We start from the raw sequence: 18,883 nt of genomic DNA, 5'->3' as shown, positions 1-18,883 counted from the left end.
TTCAAAGATTATTGGAGAGGGGAGGGGGGTGCGGGAAGGAGAGTGGGTACGGATGAGAATGCAGAACTCGAAACACAAACTAATCAGCTATGGCCTTATTGAATAACGGAGCAGGGTCGAAGGGCCAAATGGCCTACTTCTATTTCTTGTGTTCCTAACTAGGTTATCTGGGGGTGTCTGATAAACTCGGAGGGAATATTTAATGGTTTGAGGCTCACACCAATACACATTTCTCAATGAACAGTTTACATAAGTTGTCAAGAATCAATATTACTCGTTCTTTATTCTGGGTAGATCTTGAAGCTTTCGCCAGTCACCCCATCGAGCTGTGCCCATCCACCTACCGTACATGTCTTTGGGTTGTGGGGGTGAGACCCACACAGATACAGGGAGAATGTGCAAACTCCACTGACAGTGACCCGGGATCGAATCCAGGTTCTTGGCGGTGTGGTGCGCCGCCCAATTATGTGACATTACCCTCTCTTGCCTCAATGGGCAGTGTCTCCGTTTAAAAGGGCACACATGATTTAGCTGATATTTGCCAAGCAAAAGATGATTATTGCGCTCTGTGCTTACTCCAGGTAGATGTCAGTCTGCAAGGGGTATAATCTCAAAATTAGAGCCCAGCCATTTTGTGTCAATGATTTCTTCACACAACAGGATAGTGGAAATCTGGAATTATCCCCTTTCCCAGCAATCCGGAGATCAATTTAAAAATTGAGTGACAAGTCTTGGTTTCACAGTCAATGGACTGGAGATACAGATCAGCAATGATCTGTAGTTCAGATCAAGTATTGTTACTGCACAGGAGGCAACCATTTGGCCATTCATGTCTGCACTACCTCTCCAAACCCCCAAAACTGCTCACTGAGAATATGGGAAGAGATGCCCAGCGGCAATGCTTTTGAGATGTCCTCAAAGCAGTCAAACAACCTGGCTTACTCATGGGAGCACCTGGCTCGTGGCCAATCAAAATGGAGAAGGCTTTGTGGGGGATGTGCAGAGGCAAAGTTGAGATCATCAAGTCTGCACCAGTCCTTGGAAAGAGCACCCTACTTAAGGCCACCCCTCCCACCCTATCCCCATAACCCCACTCAAGAAGCAATTTAGCATGGCCAATCCACCTAACGCGCACATCTTTGGACTGTGGGAGGAAACACAGACACGGGGAGAACGTGCAGACTCCGCGCAGTGACCCAAGCCGGGAATCGAACCTGCGGCCCGGGAGCTGAGAAGCAACAGTGCTAACTACTGTGCTACCATACCGCCCCTGTTGATGTCAGAGTGCGCACAATCCTCCAAACAACTCATGTGACCAATCCTCATCTGTACCACGTGCCACAGGACTTTTCTGCCATCTCAGGATCCATCAGACCAGAACGGAAGGAGGACTTGTTGTTGGAACAGGCTAGGTGTGTTGGCTGAGTTCAGTGATTGCTTCCAGGTCAGGTGACCATGATCCCTTTTCTCTGCCCAAGGAAACTGCCACACACCTCCCTCCAAAATGAGACACGTGTTAAAAACCATTTTTTACACAGACTCGGTATCAGGTCAAATACTGATTGTTTATTGCAGACTACTACAAGGAAGGGTGGCCATATTGCAGCCACATTCGTGTTTAAACTAGAGGGTAATTCCACGTCAGACATAGAGCTCAACTATCACAGAACAGTTACCAGCAACACAGAACTAAAAATTTTTATTCTCTTTCTTTGTGGGGGGAGGGAGAAGGGGAAGCAACATACAGAACTTCAAAAAAAAATGCAAAATGGTCAAAGATCATCTTGGGAAATGAAAATAATCAAATTAAAAAAGAGAACCATCAATATTTAGGTACATAGATAGCATTATCCCCCGGTGTCCTCCGCGCTATATCCCGACGGTGAGTGTAATCCGCACAACGTACGACCCGAGTTTGTGTACACACCAGGGGAACCGCGGTTCTCATCAACGGGTATTACCAAACCTGTGAAAGGAAGCACATCACAGACTGTTCAAAGACACGCTGTTCGCCACAGGACGAGTATGCACACAACTCGCAAATACGAGCGGCATTTGGGCAACATTCACTGCCACTTTTAAACTCTGCCCAGTATCTTTCTTTCAAAACAAAAGTATGAGACCTGGAGGGTGGAGGTTGGGAGGAGGGGGTGGATGGGTGGGTGAGGAGAGAGAGGGGAAAGAGAGATGATAGAAAAAAAACGTAATTATTTAAATATTTTACCCCCTTGCCTGCCTCCCTCTGGTTGCTCAGTTTCTGGAGTGTTCCACTTCAGCATGGTACAGTGGAGTCAGGTAGTCACCCAGGATCACTTAGCATCTACAGGCTGGCTGGGAGTGGGGGTGGTGGGGGCCTTTTGGGATGGGAGATAAGTTTACAGCAATCTGTCTAGTGGATTTTCAAGCTGAGGGAGGGAAAGGCCCAGCCGGGATTCCTGATTCTGATCATTTAGCTAGCAACCACAGCTAGAGACATGTCTGGCGAAGCCACAAAGAAATCCGTCTGAATAAACAGCAAGCACATTAACTGATCGGGTTCATGGGTATTCTATTGCCCCCCGAAACACCGGTAACCAACTCAGCCCTGGTTGGCATCCCACCCTCCAGGAACCCAAACTGTGCTAACCTAACCTGCACCAAGCCACTTTTGCCTGTGCATGCTAATAATCTACTTTTCTCCCGTTCCAGCAATGCCACGATTATAAAACGCTTGTTCTGAAGGTTCAAATCGCACCATGGCCTTGCCCCTCCCCATTTCTATAACCTCATCCAGTCCTATGAACTTCAAGATCTCGGTTCTCCCCAACTCTGGCCTACTGCGCATTCCAAATTTCCATCACTTTCAGTAGCCCGTGGTCTCTAACCTGGAAAATTCCATCTTCGCTATCCTCCTTGCTCTCTGCCCAAGCTTTGGGCCACCTGTACTAATTATGCTCCGTGGCTCGTCATTAGGTTTTGATTGACGCTCGCTCCCGCTGAACGCCACGATAAGCTTTACTGCGTTAAAGGAACTACACGAATGCAAGATTTTGTGGAACTGCACACAAACGGGAACACCGGTCTCCCGGAGCTGACAAGGCGGTAGCCTCCCACTGGAGTCCTCCTTAGATTGCGATCAGATTCTTACACACGTCACCAAGCAGCAGTCAGTTTAATTTCTGTTTTCGGTGGAGTGGCTAACATTCTGGCTCCGTGCACACTCTGCACTTCGGTCCCTCTCTCTCTCTCTCTCTCGCTCGAGCCTCAGCCGATGGCGAAAATGGCGACTGGGAAGGGACAAGAGCAGGAAGTTAAACCGGCGGCCGGGTTGTCAGCGCGCCCTGGGATATCCTCCCTGTGCTCGGTGCCTCTCCACCGTATTCGGCCCGAGACCAGAGCAGGTTTTGGGTGGGGAAAAGGGGAAGCGTGCGTGTGCCCGCGCGCTCGCATACGTACGCGTGTGTCGAGAGATCACACACTTGACCCGCGCCGCGTCGCTCCGCGCTGCCGACACCCGCTGAACGGAGAAAACAAAAAAGGAAAAGGGTCACTCGGGAAGGGCGCCTATTGGAACCACATCCCGGTGAGAATTGGGTGAGGTTGGAGGGGAGGGGGGATTCAATGGGAGGAGGCAGGTTGGGTGGGGAGGGTAAAACAAAAGTGGAACACTTTCAACAGAAACAAAAAAAACGGAAGAGATAAACAGTTGGTGCGCCAGTTACCACAAAATGCAACCTGAAGCTAGTCTGAGAGTTGCTACTTTCCACTGGCTCCGATGGTGGGAACAGGAGCTGGGTTTCCAACAGGCACAAAACTGTTAAAGAGGAGGGGAGACGACACAGCATTTCAGTTCATTCAACAAACCTACAATCTCCGCGAGATTCAAAGTGGCTTTTTAAAGAAAAAACATACAGAACTTTTAGCATGGCTGTCAGACATCGAATGTCTCGACACTTGTAACTCGCTGTCAGTACCGCTGCACGCGATACGACTGGCCTTGGTAACACTCATGCAGGTCGCTTGCTCCTCCCCTCTGCTTCCATCAATACCTTTTCCCTCTTGCCACTTCACTGAGCGGGGAGAAAGGACTAGGACTCTTGGATGCTTTCCAAATGTTTCTTTTGTGACAGTGTCTCTCTTATTGGTTTATGATTAGCACTAGAAGCACTATTTATCACATGACCTATGATTTTTCCAGTATGGAACGGCCTGTCTGCAGAACAGTACTCTCCACTGTATCTCGGTACAAGTGACAATAAATCAAATTACTCAATCAAACCAAGGATTGGCACGGTGGGGTGTCCTTTTCTCCTCTCCCTCGTGAACAAAAGGGCAATCAGAGCACACAACATAGAGGTGGCTGGGTGCCGAATGGTAAACTTGACCATTTAAAGAGGGGTATAAAATGTTTGATAAAATGCCAAACAGCTCTCCTTCATAGGTGACGAAGAAATTAATGGGGCTGACAAAGAAATTAATGGGGCTGAAAAAGAAAACATCTGGCACAGGGAGTGGGCTACTTGTGTACAATGGCATCACTCTGGTAGTGTGTAAATAACAGCTGGTTGCCAAAATGCCCCAAAAGTCCGTAAGTTCAATGTGAAAATGCATCGCCTGGTGCATTATGCAGTCCTGCAGAACGGCCAGGGTTTGCAAGTTCAAACCATAATCGCAGAAAGTTAGTTTCAGCTCTTCTTGGAGAGAGAGAGAGAGATGGGTTGCAGGACTGGAGGTGAGCACCTTTCCCAATGCTACAACACTATTTAGTGACCCCACCGCCACCCAAACCCCAGTGGAAAGTGTGCAGGTATGGAATTGCCACCCCCCTCCAGGGTCAACGAGCACAAAGAGCAGACCCAAAAAATCCTTGTCCAGGCTGGCACTATGTAAAATGGGACAGGTACTGGAAAGGTGCCTGTAGTAAGTGTAATTATACAGGACTCAGTAACATCAGAAGAAAAACCAAAAGGGGCAACAACAAAACAATCATAAGAGAGCCAACTACATGTACAAAGTGATGCAATCTCAGAGCTCATTTCAAGGTAACACACACAAACGGACACACAGCTAACCCACCCTGGAACACACGAGAGACAAAACAAACCTAACTGCAAACCAGCAGAATAGGGCATAGTTATGACAGGTGGCAAAGTTTTGAAAAGTCAGCACAGCGATCGGTCTAAATGACCGCTCATGCTTAAGCAGCCAGCACACAAGACACCTTCTTAGATAGATTCAGAACCAAGGGCGAGTTCCCATCACAGCCGGCTGACTCCTGCCGCACCGCAGCACGGGAAGAGTTCAGCCTGATTTTCAGCGGCTGAGAAAGAAACCAGACGCTAGGCGGGCCAACGATTGCGGTGGATCGCCCAGCTCGAAGCTACTGCCGATGGACAGCCGAGACTCCAAGTAAAAAAAGGGGTTGCCCCAGCTGGTTCCACATCACATTCATGCACACTGCCAGTCGCTGTTCAGCTGCTTTTCACACCTTACCTGCAATCACTCAATTCCCCTTTATCAGCAAAGCTGTGGCTGTTGAAACCAATGAAGATAAACGGCTCAATGTTTCAATTTAATGCAATTTTCAGGGGATGGAGGAGGAAACATGAGGGTGGGTTCAGGCAATGCATTTAAAGAGTGACAGAAGCAAAATCAATTGTAACTTTCAATTGAATTGAATCAATACCTGAAGGGGTCGGATAATGGGACAAATCGGGACAATTCTTACAAAGGGCCAGCACAGACATGGTGGGTTGAGAAGCAGGGAGATTTTAAAAGTCGCAACAACCATATTCCTCTTTCTTCTCATTAAACCTAGTCAGGTTATACAGAATTTGGAGACTCTTTGAGGATGTCCCGTCCCCCCCTCCTCCCAACACCAGAGTCTGGAACATGGGCAGTCTCAGGATAAAGTGACGGAGGTGAGGAGAACATTTCTCAACAACGTTGCGAATCTTTAGTTTCTCCAAACCAGAGATCTGTGGACAGTCAGAGTATATTCAAGACCAGCCCTTGGGAACTGAGGCACATGGGGGTAACGCAGAGAAGTCGTTTGCAGACCTGCAGTGACCTTAATGAATGGTGGGGGCAGTCTCCTATTTCTCATGTCACAACTGGTTCTCTGTAAGGGGCATGGGGTTTGATGCTGTGGTACAATGACTCTGGACATGCAGAACAAAGTGCAAGTGTTGCACCTGGGTAAAGCACTGTACGTGTAAGGGGGGGGGGGGGGGGGGGGGGCAAATAAAGAGTAAAAAAAACACCCCCCAAACCCGAGCTTAGTCAGGACATGCATGGAATCACATACTACAGCCACCTCCACGCATTGGAGCTGCGATTAACACCAACAAGAATGCAGGAAGTACACAGCAGGCCGAGTTAGCTTCCAAAATAAGTAAAAGATGTATTTGTTTGAGGTGAATTTAGAACATGTGGCAGAAATCCCAGATCAACAGGAACCCACCTTCCTCTTTTCAAAAAAGATGCCAATCGAGCTGACGTGCACTTCCAGCATTCAGCCTCTGCCTCAGGGAACACGCAGACATCTTTCTCCCACCCCGGCTGGTGAGACTACACTCAAACCAGCTCGAGAGCAGCTGCGTGCTGCTCAACGAGACCGAGAACTCGCCCTCCCCCACGACGCAGACACAGGCCGCGTAGCCGACGGACCGCAAACACAGCGAGAAAAGCCGGTCTTTTCTTTTTCTTAAGACGGAAGGCGTCAACCTACCGAGCAGGACGCAAATTTACCCCAGGGAAGAAATCTGAGCCAGGCCGATGGGAGTTGCCGTGCGTACAGGCACGCTGTCAAAGGAAGAGCACGATCCAACAGTGTAGATGTGTGTGGGGGGGAGCTTCCACCCCTCCACCTGCTCGCCCTCTCCTCTCCCTCCTAGTCAGGTAGGCAGCAGAAGGAAAAGACCCATTTGTGCATGGAGAGGACCTGAGGATGAGAAAGCAGGCACCAACACCGCGCGAGCTACGATTCTCAACAGCGTAAAAAACAGAAGCAGTTTAGAAACAAGGAAAATAAAAAAACACGCGCGCACAAACGGGAATGGTGATCCAGGGAACCGCTCAGAGACACTGCACCACTACCACCTCTCGGAGCTGGAACCTTACCGAGAAGAAAAGGCAGAGCCAATTCATGGAATCTATAAGCCACCCAATTACAATCCCAGTGTAAGACTGCAGAAAGTGCAGCCGTTCCATAAACAATTTTGAAAGGACGCAGATGACACTGACTCACTCACCTTTTGGCTAATAAGCAGAGTACTGCGCGTGTTCTCCATAGGCCTCATTCCCTGCACCTTTGGTGGCGTAGGCACTGTTGCTCATGGTATGTCCGTAGTCGTACGCGTAGGCAGCAGCATAGTCACCAGTGCTGTAGTTTCCACTGTAGTCGGCAGTAGAGGCGGCAGTGGCATAGTTGCCGGCAGCGTAGTTGGCGCTGGCGTAGTCTTGGGCGGCGTACCTGGCAGCAGCAGCAGCGTAGTCACTGGCAGAATACTCAGCGGTGGAGGTCGCTGCGCCGTAATCAGAATTGGTGGCGGCTGCAGCAGCGGCAGCTGCCGCGTATTCAGTAGCGGCGGTGGCATAGTCGGTGATTGTTGTCGGCCGCCGGAGGGGGCTCCGGTCACGGGCATAATAGGTCGGGGGTTGGCTTATAGAGCTCTGGCTGTACGCCTCCAGCGCTTTGGGCATGCGCTCCCTCATGGAAGAGCCATAGCCAGCCATCGGGGTGCCCCAGCGGTCAGGATATGGAGTGCCCACCGCTCCATAGGCCCCAGCCCTGTACTTCTCATAGTAGTCGACATACCGGCTGTCGTAAAAGGGCTGCTCCCCATACCTGTGGTGCATGGCGTATGTGTCAAGGTAGTCGTGAGCAAATCCAATGCCCATGTCCTGGCGGTCAGTTGGGCACTCTTTGGACCAATGACCGTCTTTACCACACCGGAAGCAGGTGTTCTTCTCGCCCATCCCGGGTTGTATCCGCAGACGGCTTTTGGACAGCTCAACGTGAATCCGTTTGCCTTTATAAAGGAAATTTTTAAAAAATCAAGAGAATGTTCTCAATTAATGATTGGACACAGATTTAAGGTAAAAGAAACGGGCAAAAAACGAGAATTTAGTTTTTCTTTACCAAGCGGACTGTGGTGATCATGAGTACACTGCCTGAAACAATGGTGGAAGTAGATTCAATGTTAACTTTCGGGGTAAGGGGGGCCTTGTAAATAACCAAAAGTAAATATAAGTTAAGGGAAAGGGACCAGATTGGGGATTTATCTTTAGTTCTATCACAAGAGGTGGCACAGATATGATGTACCAAATGGCCTCTTTCAGCGCTGCTTGAGCCGGTAAAGAAAGGAGGGACCGAGCCTCTTTCAATATGACGAAGAACAAGGTTAATGGGGTCAAGAAAACATCGCCGTCCAGCAAACCGGTTTCTTTGTCCCCTGACACGAATGGTGATGCTTACCACAGCCAATTAGCTTGCCAACACTCACTATTCAAGCCTGCGTATGAGGTGCTGGGAATTGGCAGATGCCTGTGAAACGATTTGCCAGCTGAAGGTCGATTGCGAGGCTTGGTCAGGCAGAAAATTAAAGTAAGGGAAATAATCCGACATGAGCCAGCACTTCAGAATTTGGCGAGACATATCTCCCTCCCTAAAGGAGGAGCCTGTGACGTAGTGGTAACGTCATTAGACCAGTAATGCCGGGGCAAGTGTCATGAGAATTTCGCTTTAAGAAATGTTTGGCTGCTCATGTTACTGCAGTGGTGTCAGAGTGTGGGTGGAGCTGAGCTCTGGCTGTTTTTTAGTTTCACTTTGAGAAAAGCTTGGGTGTGTCTGTGTCTTTTTGGTTTCGTTTTTCAGTGTTGGAACTGAAGCCAGACAAAGCAGGTGTACTGCTGTTTCTCTCTGCCATGAAAAGACTGTCTCTTGATCATTTGGTGAATTCAGAATCATAAGTGTTCTCAGTAGTGAATGTAAACCTAATGTGCTTCTGTTGAAAGGTGTTTCTTGTGTCTTCCGGATGTTGTTTGTGAAGTTATTAAGGATTACTTAGTGTTATATTCTTTGGGGGTTGTATTTGAATTGATGGTTGCCAAGATGTTTCTACAAAGATATAAAACAAAAAAGAGTGGCTAAGGTAAATATTGGTCCTTTAGAGGACGAGAAGGGAGATTTAATAATGGGAGATGAGGAAATGAACAGGTTTTTTGGGTCGGTCTTCGCAGTGGAGGACACAAATAACATGCCAGTGACTGATGGAAATGAGGATATGACAGGTGAGGACCTTGAGAGATTGTTATCACCAAGGAGGTAGTGATGGGCAAGATAATGGGGCTAAAGGTAGACAAGTCTCCTGGCCCTGATGGAATGCATCCCAGAGTGCTAAAAGAGATGGCTAGGAAAATTGCAAATGCACTAGTGATAATTGACCAAAATTCACTAGACTCTGGGATGGTCCCGGCGGATTGGAAATTAGCAGACGTGACACCAGTTTAAAAAAGGAGGTAGGCAGAAAGCGGGTAATGATAGGCCAGTGAGCTTAACTTCGGTAGTAGGGAAGATGCTGGAATCTATCATCAAGGAAGAAATAGCGAGGCATCTGGATGGAAATTGTCCCATTGGGCAGACGCAGCATGGGTTTATAAAGGGCAGGTCGTGCCTAACTAATTTAGTGGAATTTTTTGAGGACATTACCAGTGCGGTGGATAACGGGGAGCCAATGGCTGTAGTATATCTGGATTTCCAGAAAGCCTTTGACAAGGTGCCACACAAAAGGTTGCTGCATAAGATAAAGATGCATGGCATTAAGGGGAAAGTAGTAGCATGGATAGAGGATTGGTTAATTAATAGAAAGCAAAGAGTGGGGATTAATGGGTGTTTCTCTGGTTGGCAATCAGTAGCTAGTGGTGTCCCTCAGGGATCAGTGTTGGGCCCACAACTGTTCACAATTTACATAGATGATTTGGAGTTGGGGACCAAGGGCAATGTGTCCAAGTTTGCAGACGACACTAAGATAAGTGGTAAAGCAAAAGTTGCAGAGGATACTGGAAGTCTGCAGAGGGATTTGGATAGGCTAAGTGAATGGGCTAGGGTCTGGCAGATGGAATGCAATGTTGACAAATGTGAGGTTATCCATTTTGGTAGGAATAACAGCAAAAGGGATTATTATTTAAATGATAAAATATTAAAACATGCTGCTGTGCAGAGAGACCTAGGTGTGCTAGTGCATGAGTCGCAAAAAGTTGGTTTACAGGTACAACAGGTGATTAAGAAGGCAAATGGAATTTTGTCCTTCATTGCTAGAGGGATGGAGTTTAAGACTAGGGAGGTTATGCTGCAATTGTATAAGGTGTTAGTGAGGCCACACCTGGAGTATTATGTTCCGTTTTGGTCTCCTTACTTGAGAAAGGACGTACTGGCACTGGAGGGTGTGCAGAGGCGATTCATTGGTTAATCCCAGAGCTGAAGGGGTTGGATTACGAAGAGAGGTTGAGTAGACTGGGACTGTACTCGTTGGAATTTAGAAGGATGAGGGGGGATCTTACAGAAACATATAAAATTATGAAGGGAATAGATAGGATAGATGCGGGCAGGTTGTTTCCACTGGCGGGTGAAAGCAGAACTAGGGGGCATAGCCTCAAAATAAGGGGAAGTAGATTTAGGACTGAGTTTAGAAGGAACTTCTTCACCCAAAGGGTTGTGAATCTATGGAATTCCTTGTCCAGTGAAGTAGTAGAGGCTCCTTCATTAAATGTTTTTAAGATAAAGGTAGATAGTTTTTTGAAGAATAAAGGGATTAAGGGTTATGGTGTTCGGGCCAGAAAGTGGAGCTGAGTCCACAAAAGATCAGCCATGATCTCATTGAATGGTGGAGCAGGCTCGAGGGGCCAGATGGCCTACTCCTGCTTCTTATGGAGTTCTTATGTTCACTGTATGTTTTTAAAAGGTAAACTTGAGTTCATAGAATAAACATGGTTTTGCTTTAAAAAAATACTTTTCCATTTCTGCTGCACCACACCTGTAGAGTGGGCCGTGTGCTTCCCCATACCAAAATCTATTAAAAGTTGTAGGTCAGGTGAACTCCATGATACACTTTGGGGTTCTCTAAACCCTGGCCCATAACACAAGGCATGTGGTGTGGGGTCATGGGACTGGCTGGATTTAAATTAAGGAAAGAAAATCTGGAAGTGAAGTTAGTCTCAGTATTGGTGACCGTCAAACTATCATTGATTGTTGGTTCACTGCTGTCCTTTAGGGAAGGAAATCTGCCGTCCTTACCTGGTGTGGGCTACAGGATCACCAAGGCAATCAAACATATTTCTTACTGGGATGAGAACGAGATTAAATCTCACATGGAGTCTCATATACTGTACTGAAAGGGACTGGTCTGTTTTGCCCTTCACTCGAGATCAAATTTAAATTGTTATGTAATATAAGTTTTAAAATGTTTGGGATAAAAGTACAGTTTGGAAAAAGAAAATCTATCATCTATTTCAAACTTCCATGAATATATGTTTTAGCAGATGATGTAAACAATGGAGGGATTAGTGTTTACGTGTACTTGCACCTGCATGTGGTAACCATTTACAGTATGCTGCTGCCTTCTTTATCTTTCTTAAAAAGATTCCAGTCTACTGGCTTCAAGGGTGAATACAAGATCAGTCAGGCATATTTGGATGACTTCTGTTTTGTGTCAAGGTTGCGGGAAGATTTCTATTGTTCATTCATGGGATGTGGGCGTCTCTGGCCATCTCTAATTGCAGTTGGAGTTAGCCTGAGTGGTTAGCTCGGCCATTTCAAGAGGGCAGTTCAAAATCAACCACATGTGACCAGACCAGATGAAGGATAGACGATTTCCTTCCCTAAAGGGACTTTTAGTGACCCAGACAGGTTTTTACAACATTCAAATGATATTTTCATGGTCACTATTACTGAAACTAACTTTCAATTCCAGAGTTATCCCTGAATTTAAATTGCACCAGCTGCCGTCATTGGATTAGAACCCTTGTCCCCAGAGTATTAGCCTGGACCTATGGGTCACTGATCTAGTGAAATTACCACAATGCCACTGTGTCTCCCCTCCCGCTGTCCACAATGGGAATTGAACGGCCTGGTGAAGAAGAGGATAATGGTAGGGGTGGACAGTCCAAATAGATTATGGTGAGTGACTGAAGTACAATTTATCAAAAAGGGTAAATCCAGAATATTACTTCAATGTGGGGCACAGCCAGAGATTAAAAAAATAAAAAAAGGTCAATCAGATACCAGAAAGGGAGATCTTCACAAAATAAGTGAGGAAGTGTCAGAATAATCAAGAATAGGGCAGCACGATGGCGCAGTGGTAGCACTGCAGCCTCATGACGCCGAGGTCCCAGGTTCGATCCCGGCTCTGGGTCACTGTCCATGTGGAGTTTGCACATTCTCCCCATGCCTGTGTAGGTTTCGCCCCCACAACCCAAAAAGATGTGCAGGGTAGGTGGATTGGCCACGCTAAATTGCCCCTTAATTGGAAAAATGAATTGGGTACTCTAAATTTAAAAGAAAAACAGCATCAAAAATAATTATGTGCTACTCTGAGACTGTTTGAATACTAAAAATGGGACCATTTTTCATTCTGAGACCTGGAACCAACGTCCCTTCTAATTCCCCCCCCCCATGCAATTTGTAATAATTAAAAGCTCCCAACAAAGGAAGACGAGGCACAATGATCTTGGACCCCTTGTGCCATCGACATCACAAAACGCTAAGGTACTGACACTCGCCATCAGTTAAGAAACTGAGCAACCTCAGTAGCTGTTAATCCCAATGGCTTGGTGCAACTGCCCTCCATTAATTTCACCTTTAAACTCTGTGCCATCGAGCCCCTTGATGGCCGTCATGGCGTCCTCCCCCCTCTCCATGTGGACAAACGCATAATCTTTGATGATGTCGCACTCAAGGACGGCTCCATACTCCTCAAACTTGGCCTGCAGCTCTTGGCTGGTGCAGTTGGAGCTGACTTTACCCACGTGGAGTTTGGTGGAGGACTTTGTCATGCTCTTGCTAGCCTCCACGTTGATAGCGACCCCATGCAGTTTGTAGTGATGCAGGTTCTCGATCGCCTCCTTTGCTGATTCCTTGTTGTCCATATGCACAAATCCATAGTTCTGATTCAATAAAAAACACTAACTTATATTAACAGTCAAGTCGTGAAATTAAAATACTACTCAAACAAAACATCAAAAACAAGCCTTCCAAGCCACAGAGGGCAGGACTATCTCAGGATCAGTGTCTATGTTGCGTTAATTATTTAGATATTCACAAGATTTGTGCATCACCTGCCCACTCCGAGCTGCCCTCGAGAAGATCATGGTGATCCGCTGCCATTCATGTGGCAATAATCCCCCCCCCCCCCACATGGGGAAAGAGTTCAGGATTTTGATTCAGCCACGGTGAAGGAATGGCAATGTATTCACAAGTCAGGATATATCATGGGGTCTTCACAGGTTAGATGGATGTTTCCACTGATAGGACATAGGATCCCAGCTTCAAAAGAAAGGGTCTCCCATTTAGGACAGAGTCATTGGTCTTGGAATTCTCTTCCCCAAACAGCAGGAGGTTGGGGCATTGAATTCATGCAAGATCAAGTAAAACAGATCGGGTTCAATTTTGGCCTCAGGTGACTGTCTGTGTGGAGTTTGCACTTTCTCCCTGTGTCTGCGTAGGTTTCCTCCAGGTGCTCCAGTTTATGTGCAGGTTAGGGGGATTGGTCATGCAACATTGCCCTTGAAATGTCCAAAAGGTTAGGTGGGGTGAAGCTCAATTAAGAGTGCTCCTTCTGCACTGTCAGGAGACCATCTTACGGAATGGCAGGTTCAAGGTGCCAAATGGCCTATTCCAGCTCCTGGAGTCATACAGTACAGAAGCTGCCCTTTGGCCAGAGTCTGCACTGACAAAACTACACAATCTACTTTCCAGCACTTGGCATAGAACCTTGAAAATTATGAGATTTCCTGCCTCTACTACCCTCCCAGGCAGTGCTTCCAGTCTCCCACCACCCTTTTCCTCAAGAGGTAATACCCTCGACATTTATTCCCAGGTTATTGACCTCACTAATAATGGGAATGGTTTCTTCCTATCTATATCCTTCATAATATTGACGTGGAAATGCCGGTACAGTAAGAAGTCTTACAATACCAGGTGAAAGTCCAACAGGTATGTTTCAAACCACTAGCTTTCGGAGCACTGCTCCTTCCTCAGGTTGATTCACCCGAGGAAGGAGCAGTGCTCCGAAAGTTAGTGATTTGAAACAAACCTGTTAGTCTTCATAATATTATACACCATAATCTGGTCCTGCCCTCAGCACATCGAGTCTCTTTTGATAGCTGAAACGCTCCATCCCAGGCAATATCCTGTTGCATCTCTGGACAAGATCCTGGGCGGGATTCTGCGACCCCACGCCGGGTCGGAGAACGGCCGACGGGCTGCGCGAATCGGCGCCCCCCCCCCCCCCCCCCCGGATGGGCCGAGCGGCCATAAAAAAAACGAGCCCCGCCGGAGCCACTCTAACCTGCTCTGAGACGGCGGGACCTCGGCATTGAAGGATCGGCTGGCGGCCTGTGGGGGGCCTCCGATGCGGCCGAGCCCGCGATCGGGACTCACCGATTGGCGGGCTGGCCACTGTAGATGGACTTTAGAGTGGTTTCACAGGTCGGCGCAACATCGAGGGCTGAAGGGCCTGTACTGCACTGTAATGTTCTATGTTCACTGTGTCCCGGCCTCCTTTCTTCCACGTCGGCTTCTGTACTCCTGAGACATGTTGGGTCGGGGCAGCACGGGGAAGGGAGACACCGCGCATGTGCGGAGGTCGCACCGGTGGGACTGAGGGGACTCCCCCCCCCCCCCCCCCCCCCCCCCAGTCAGATCCCCCTCTTCCCCCAGCTAGACGCTCCCTCTCCCACAATCAGCCCCCTCTCCCCAAACCAGCACCCCCTCTCTCTCCTCCCCAACCAGCCACCCGTCTCCTCTGCCAGACACATGCCCACTTTCGTTCCCCCACCCAACTAGCTCCCTCTCTCCCCAAACCAGCCCCTCTCCTCTCCAACCAGCGCCCCCCCCACTCCCCTCCAACCAGCCCTCTCCCCAACCAATCCCCCTTTCTCCTCTCCACCAACCAATCCCCCTTTCTCCCCCCCCCCCAACCAACCCCCCTCTCTCCTCTCCCCCCAACCAGGCCCCTCTTCCCACCCCCCACCAGCCCCCTCTTCCACCCCCCCTCACCACCAGCCCCCTCTTCACTCCCCCACCACCACCACCAGCCCCCTCTTCTCTCCCCACCCCAGCCCCCTCTTCTCCCCCACCACCACCACCAGCCCCCTCTCCCCCCCCACCAGCCCCCTCTTCTCCCCCCCCACCACCACCAGCCCCCTCTTCTCTCCCCACCACCACCAGCCCCCACTTCTACCCCCCACCACCAGCCCCCTCTTCCCCCACATCACCACCAGCCCCTTCTTTCTCCCCCCCCACCACCAGCCCCCTCTTCTCCCCCCCCCACCACCAGCCCCCTCTCCCCCCCCACCAGCCCCCTCTTCCCTTCCCACCCCCCACCACCAGCCCCCTCTACCCCCCCTATTCCATGCCTCCACCAGCCCCCCTCCCCCCACCAGCCCCCTTTCTCCCCCCCCCCCACCAGCGCCCTTTCTCTTCTCCCACCACCACCAGTCCCCTCTTCTCCCCCCCCCCCACCACCAGCCCCTTCTCCCCCCCCCCACCACCAGCCCCCTCTTCTCTCCCCCCCACCACCAGCCCCCACTTCTCCCCCCACCACCACCAGCCCCCTCTCCCCCACATCACCACCAGCCCCTTCTTTCTCCCCCCACCACCACAGCCCCCTCTCCCCCCCCCCAAACCAGCCCCCCCCTCTCCCCCCCCACCAGCCCCCTCTTCCCTTCCCACCCCCACCACCAGCCCCCCTCCCCCCCACCAGCCCCCTTTCTCCCCCCACCACACCAGCTCCCTTTCTCCCCCCCCACAAGAGCCCCCTTTCGCCCACCGCCAGCCCCCCTTCGCCCCCCCCACCAGCGCCCTTTCTCTCAACCCCCACCAGCCCCCTTCTCCCCCCCACACACCAGCCCCCTTTCTCTCACCCCCCACCAGCCCCCTTCTCCCCCCCCACCACACCAGCCCCCTTTCTCCCCCCCCACCACACCAGCCCCCTTTCCCCCCCCACCACACCAGCCCCCTTCTCCCCCCCACACACACCAGCCCCCTTTCTCCCCCCCACCACACCAGCCCCCTTTCTCCCCCCCACCACACCAGCCCCACTTTCTCCCCCCCCACCACACCAGCCCCCTTTCTCCCCCCCACCACCAGCCCCCTTTCCCCCCCACACCAGCCTCCTTTCTCCCCCCCACCACACCAGCCCCTCTTCCCCCCCCCAAACCAGCCCCCCTCTTCCCCCCCCAAACCAGCCCCCTCTCCCCCCCCCACCACCAGTCCCCTCTACTCCCCCCACCACCACCAGCCCCCTCTTCCCTGCCCCCACCACCCCCTATTCCAGCCCCCCCTCTTCCTTTATTCCCCCCCACCAGCCCCCTTTCTCCTCCCCCCCAGCCCCCTTTCTTCCCCCCCACCAGCCTCCTTTCTCCCCCCCACCAGCCCCCTTTCTTCCCCCCCCCACCAGCCCCTTCTTCCCCCCCCACCAGCCCCTCTTCCCCCCCCACCAGCCCCTTCTTCCCCCCCCCACCAGCCCCCTTTCTTCCCCCCCCACCAGCCCCTTCCCCCCCCCACCACACCAGCCCCCTTTCTCCCCCCCCACCACACCAGCCCCCTTTCTCCCCCACCACACCAGCCCCCTTTCTCCCCCCCCCCACACCAGCCCCCTTTATTCCCCCCCACCAGCCCCCTTTCTCCTCCCCCCCAGCCCCTTTCTCCCCCCCCCACCACACCAGCCCCCTTTCTCCCCCCCCACCAGCCCCCTTTCTTCCCCCCCCACCAGCCCCCTTTCTTCCCCCCCCACCAGCCCCCTTTCTTCCCCCCCCCACCAGCCCCCTTTCTTCCCCCCCCCACCAGCCCCCTTTCTTCCCCCCCCCACCAGCCCCCTTTCTCCCCCCCCCACCAGCCCCTTTCTTCCCCCCCCACCAGCCCCCTTTCTTCCCCCCCCACCAGCCCCCTTTCTTCCCCCCCCCACCAGCCCCCTTTCTCCCCCCCCCACCAGCCCCCTTTCTCCCCCCCCCCCACCAGCCCCCTTTCTCCCCCCCCCACCAGCCCCCTTTCTCCCCCCCCCACCAGCCCCCTTTCTTCCCCCCCCCCCCACCAGCCCCCTTTCTTCCCCCCCCCCCCACCAGCCCCCTTTCTTCCCCCCCCCCCCACCAGCCCCCTTTCTTCCCCCCCCCCCCCCACCAGCCCCCTTTCTTCCCCCCCCCCCACCAGCCCCCTTTCTTTCCCCCCCCCCCACCAGCCCCCTTTCTTCCCCCCCCCCCACCAGCCCCCTTTCTTCCCCCCCCCCCCCACCAGCCCCCTTTCTTCCCCCCCCCCCCACCAGCCCCCTTTCTTTCCCCCCCCCCCCCCCAGCCCCCTTTCCCCACCGCCCCCTCTCACTCCTCCCCTCGCCCCCACCTCACCTTGATCAGGTCGCACTCGCTCACTTCGCCGTACTTCTCGAAGAGCGCCCGGATCTCCTCGGCGGTCGTCGGCCGCGGCAGGTTGCCCACGAAAATCTTGACCATTTTCTTCTTCGAAATAGCCACAGCGCAAAGATACAGAGGCAGAGGGATGGGAGGAAAAAACGATCGAGATTTAAAAAGCTCCCAAACGGTATTTGGCCAGGTTTTGGAGGAGCAGGGAGGGAGGGGACTCCGGGCGAAACAGCAAAACCAAACTGGCTCCACTCGCTGCGACACAAAATGGCGGCGGGGAAACGAGGAGGCGGCGGCGAGGCTGGGCGGGGAGGGGCGGGCCTTCCGTCCCTTTGGACAAGCGCCATAGCAGGCCCAGCGCTGGTTGGCTGACCCCCCACGTCAATCACGATTTCGGCCCCGCCCCGAATGAGTGGGGCTGCTTCTGGCAGCTGATTGGTTCTTTCCTGCTGTCAGTCAATCAATGGGGAGCACCGTCCGCGACCATCCCCCACCCCCACCCGAACCCATTGCCGCCCTTACACATGGAACAGAGGCGTCCCTATTTGAAACGGTCTCTTACCCGCACAAACATGGAGGCATGACTGTGCTGGTTTGCAGTGCCGCCATCTTTAATACTGGCAAGGCAATCTCTGGGCCAACATGTGCACACGAGGGAAGGACAGGGTACAAAGGAAAGATCAAATCTGTACTGGAATAAAAGCAAAACACTGCGGATGCCGGCGGTCTCGGAGAAAATCAACATACATGGGAACGTGCAGTGCACCAGTTTCAGGGGAATAAATATGTGCATGGTGTACTTGTGCAAAAAAGTCACTTTCTTAGTCCAAAAACAGGAAAATCACATTCCAGTCTCTGCAGTAATTTGCCTTTATCACTTTCTCTTCACGTGTACTTTTCGAAGTGGAGTAAGAGTTTTAGTAGTGAGTTTTGGCACTGGGGCTCTGCTTCAAATCTATTGTTCAGTAGGTAGTCGCAACTTCACCCCCCCCCCCCCCCCCCCAAGTTTAATAAATTATATTTACAACCTCAGAACTGATTGGACACATTGGAAGGGCAAGGTTGGCAAATTCAGTCAGGCAGTGAGCATGTCAGCTATCACTGTTCTGTCCACAGACAGTGGACTGTGTACCCTATGGCTATTGAAGTTAAGGGAAAATCTAAAGATAATAAATACATAAATTAGTAAATGTTCTTCCATGCACCTATATTTTATACCGTTTGGACTTTCACTTTTGCTAAATGTAAAGTGCAAAAATGGGGGGTTAGT

General features: G+C 51.3%; 1 protein-coding gene across 4 annotated transcripts; it reads right to left on the bottom strand.

The window, feature by feature from the left end:
• Positions 1-1,546: 1,546 nt before the first annotated feature.
• Positions 1,547-17,901, bottom strand: LOC140390306 (RNA-binding protein 4B-like). 4 transcript variants are annotated; one of them, XR_011934607.1, is made up of 5 exons: positions 17,599-17,901; positions 12,837-13,143; positions 7,233-8,012; positions 2,865-3,793; positions 1,547-1,966 (listed from the first exon to the last, which is right to left on the bottom strand). XR_011934607.1 is itself a non-coding variant. In XM_072475349.1 (4 exons), the coding sequence occupies exons 1-3, from the start codon at positions 17,701-17,703 to the stop codon at positions 7,240-7,242; spliced, it is 1,185 nt and encodes a 394-aa protein (XP_072331450.1). In that variant the 5' UTR covers positions 17,704-17,901; the 3' UTR covers positions 1,547-3,793; positions 7,233-7,239. The 4 variants fall into 4 exon arrangements, 2 of the variants coding, with proteins under 2 accessions (XP_072331450.1, XP_072331448.1); XR_011934606.1 differs by having other exon boundaries at positions 1,547-3,266; positions 3,702-3,793; XM_072475349.1 differs by having other exon boundaries at positions 1,547-3,793.
• Positions 17,902-18,883: the final 982 nt, after the last annotated feature.

This window comes from Scyliorhinus torazame, chromosome 14, assembly GCF_047496885.1.
Source record: "Scyliorhinus torazame isolate Kashiwa2021f chromosome 14, sScyTor2.1, whole genome shotgun sequence".
Taxonomy (NCBI): Eukaryota; Metazoa; Chordata; class Chondrichthyes; order Carcharhiniformes; family Scyliorhinidae; genus Scyliorhinus; species Scyliorhinus torazame.
Note: the sequence above shows the minus strand (reverse complement) of the source record. Positions and strands in the feature narration are given on the sequence as shown.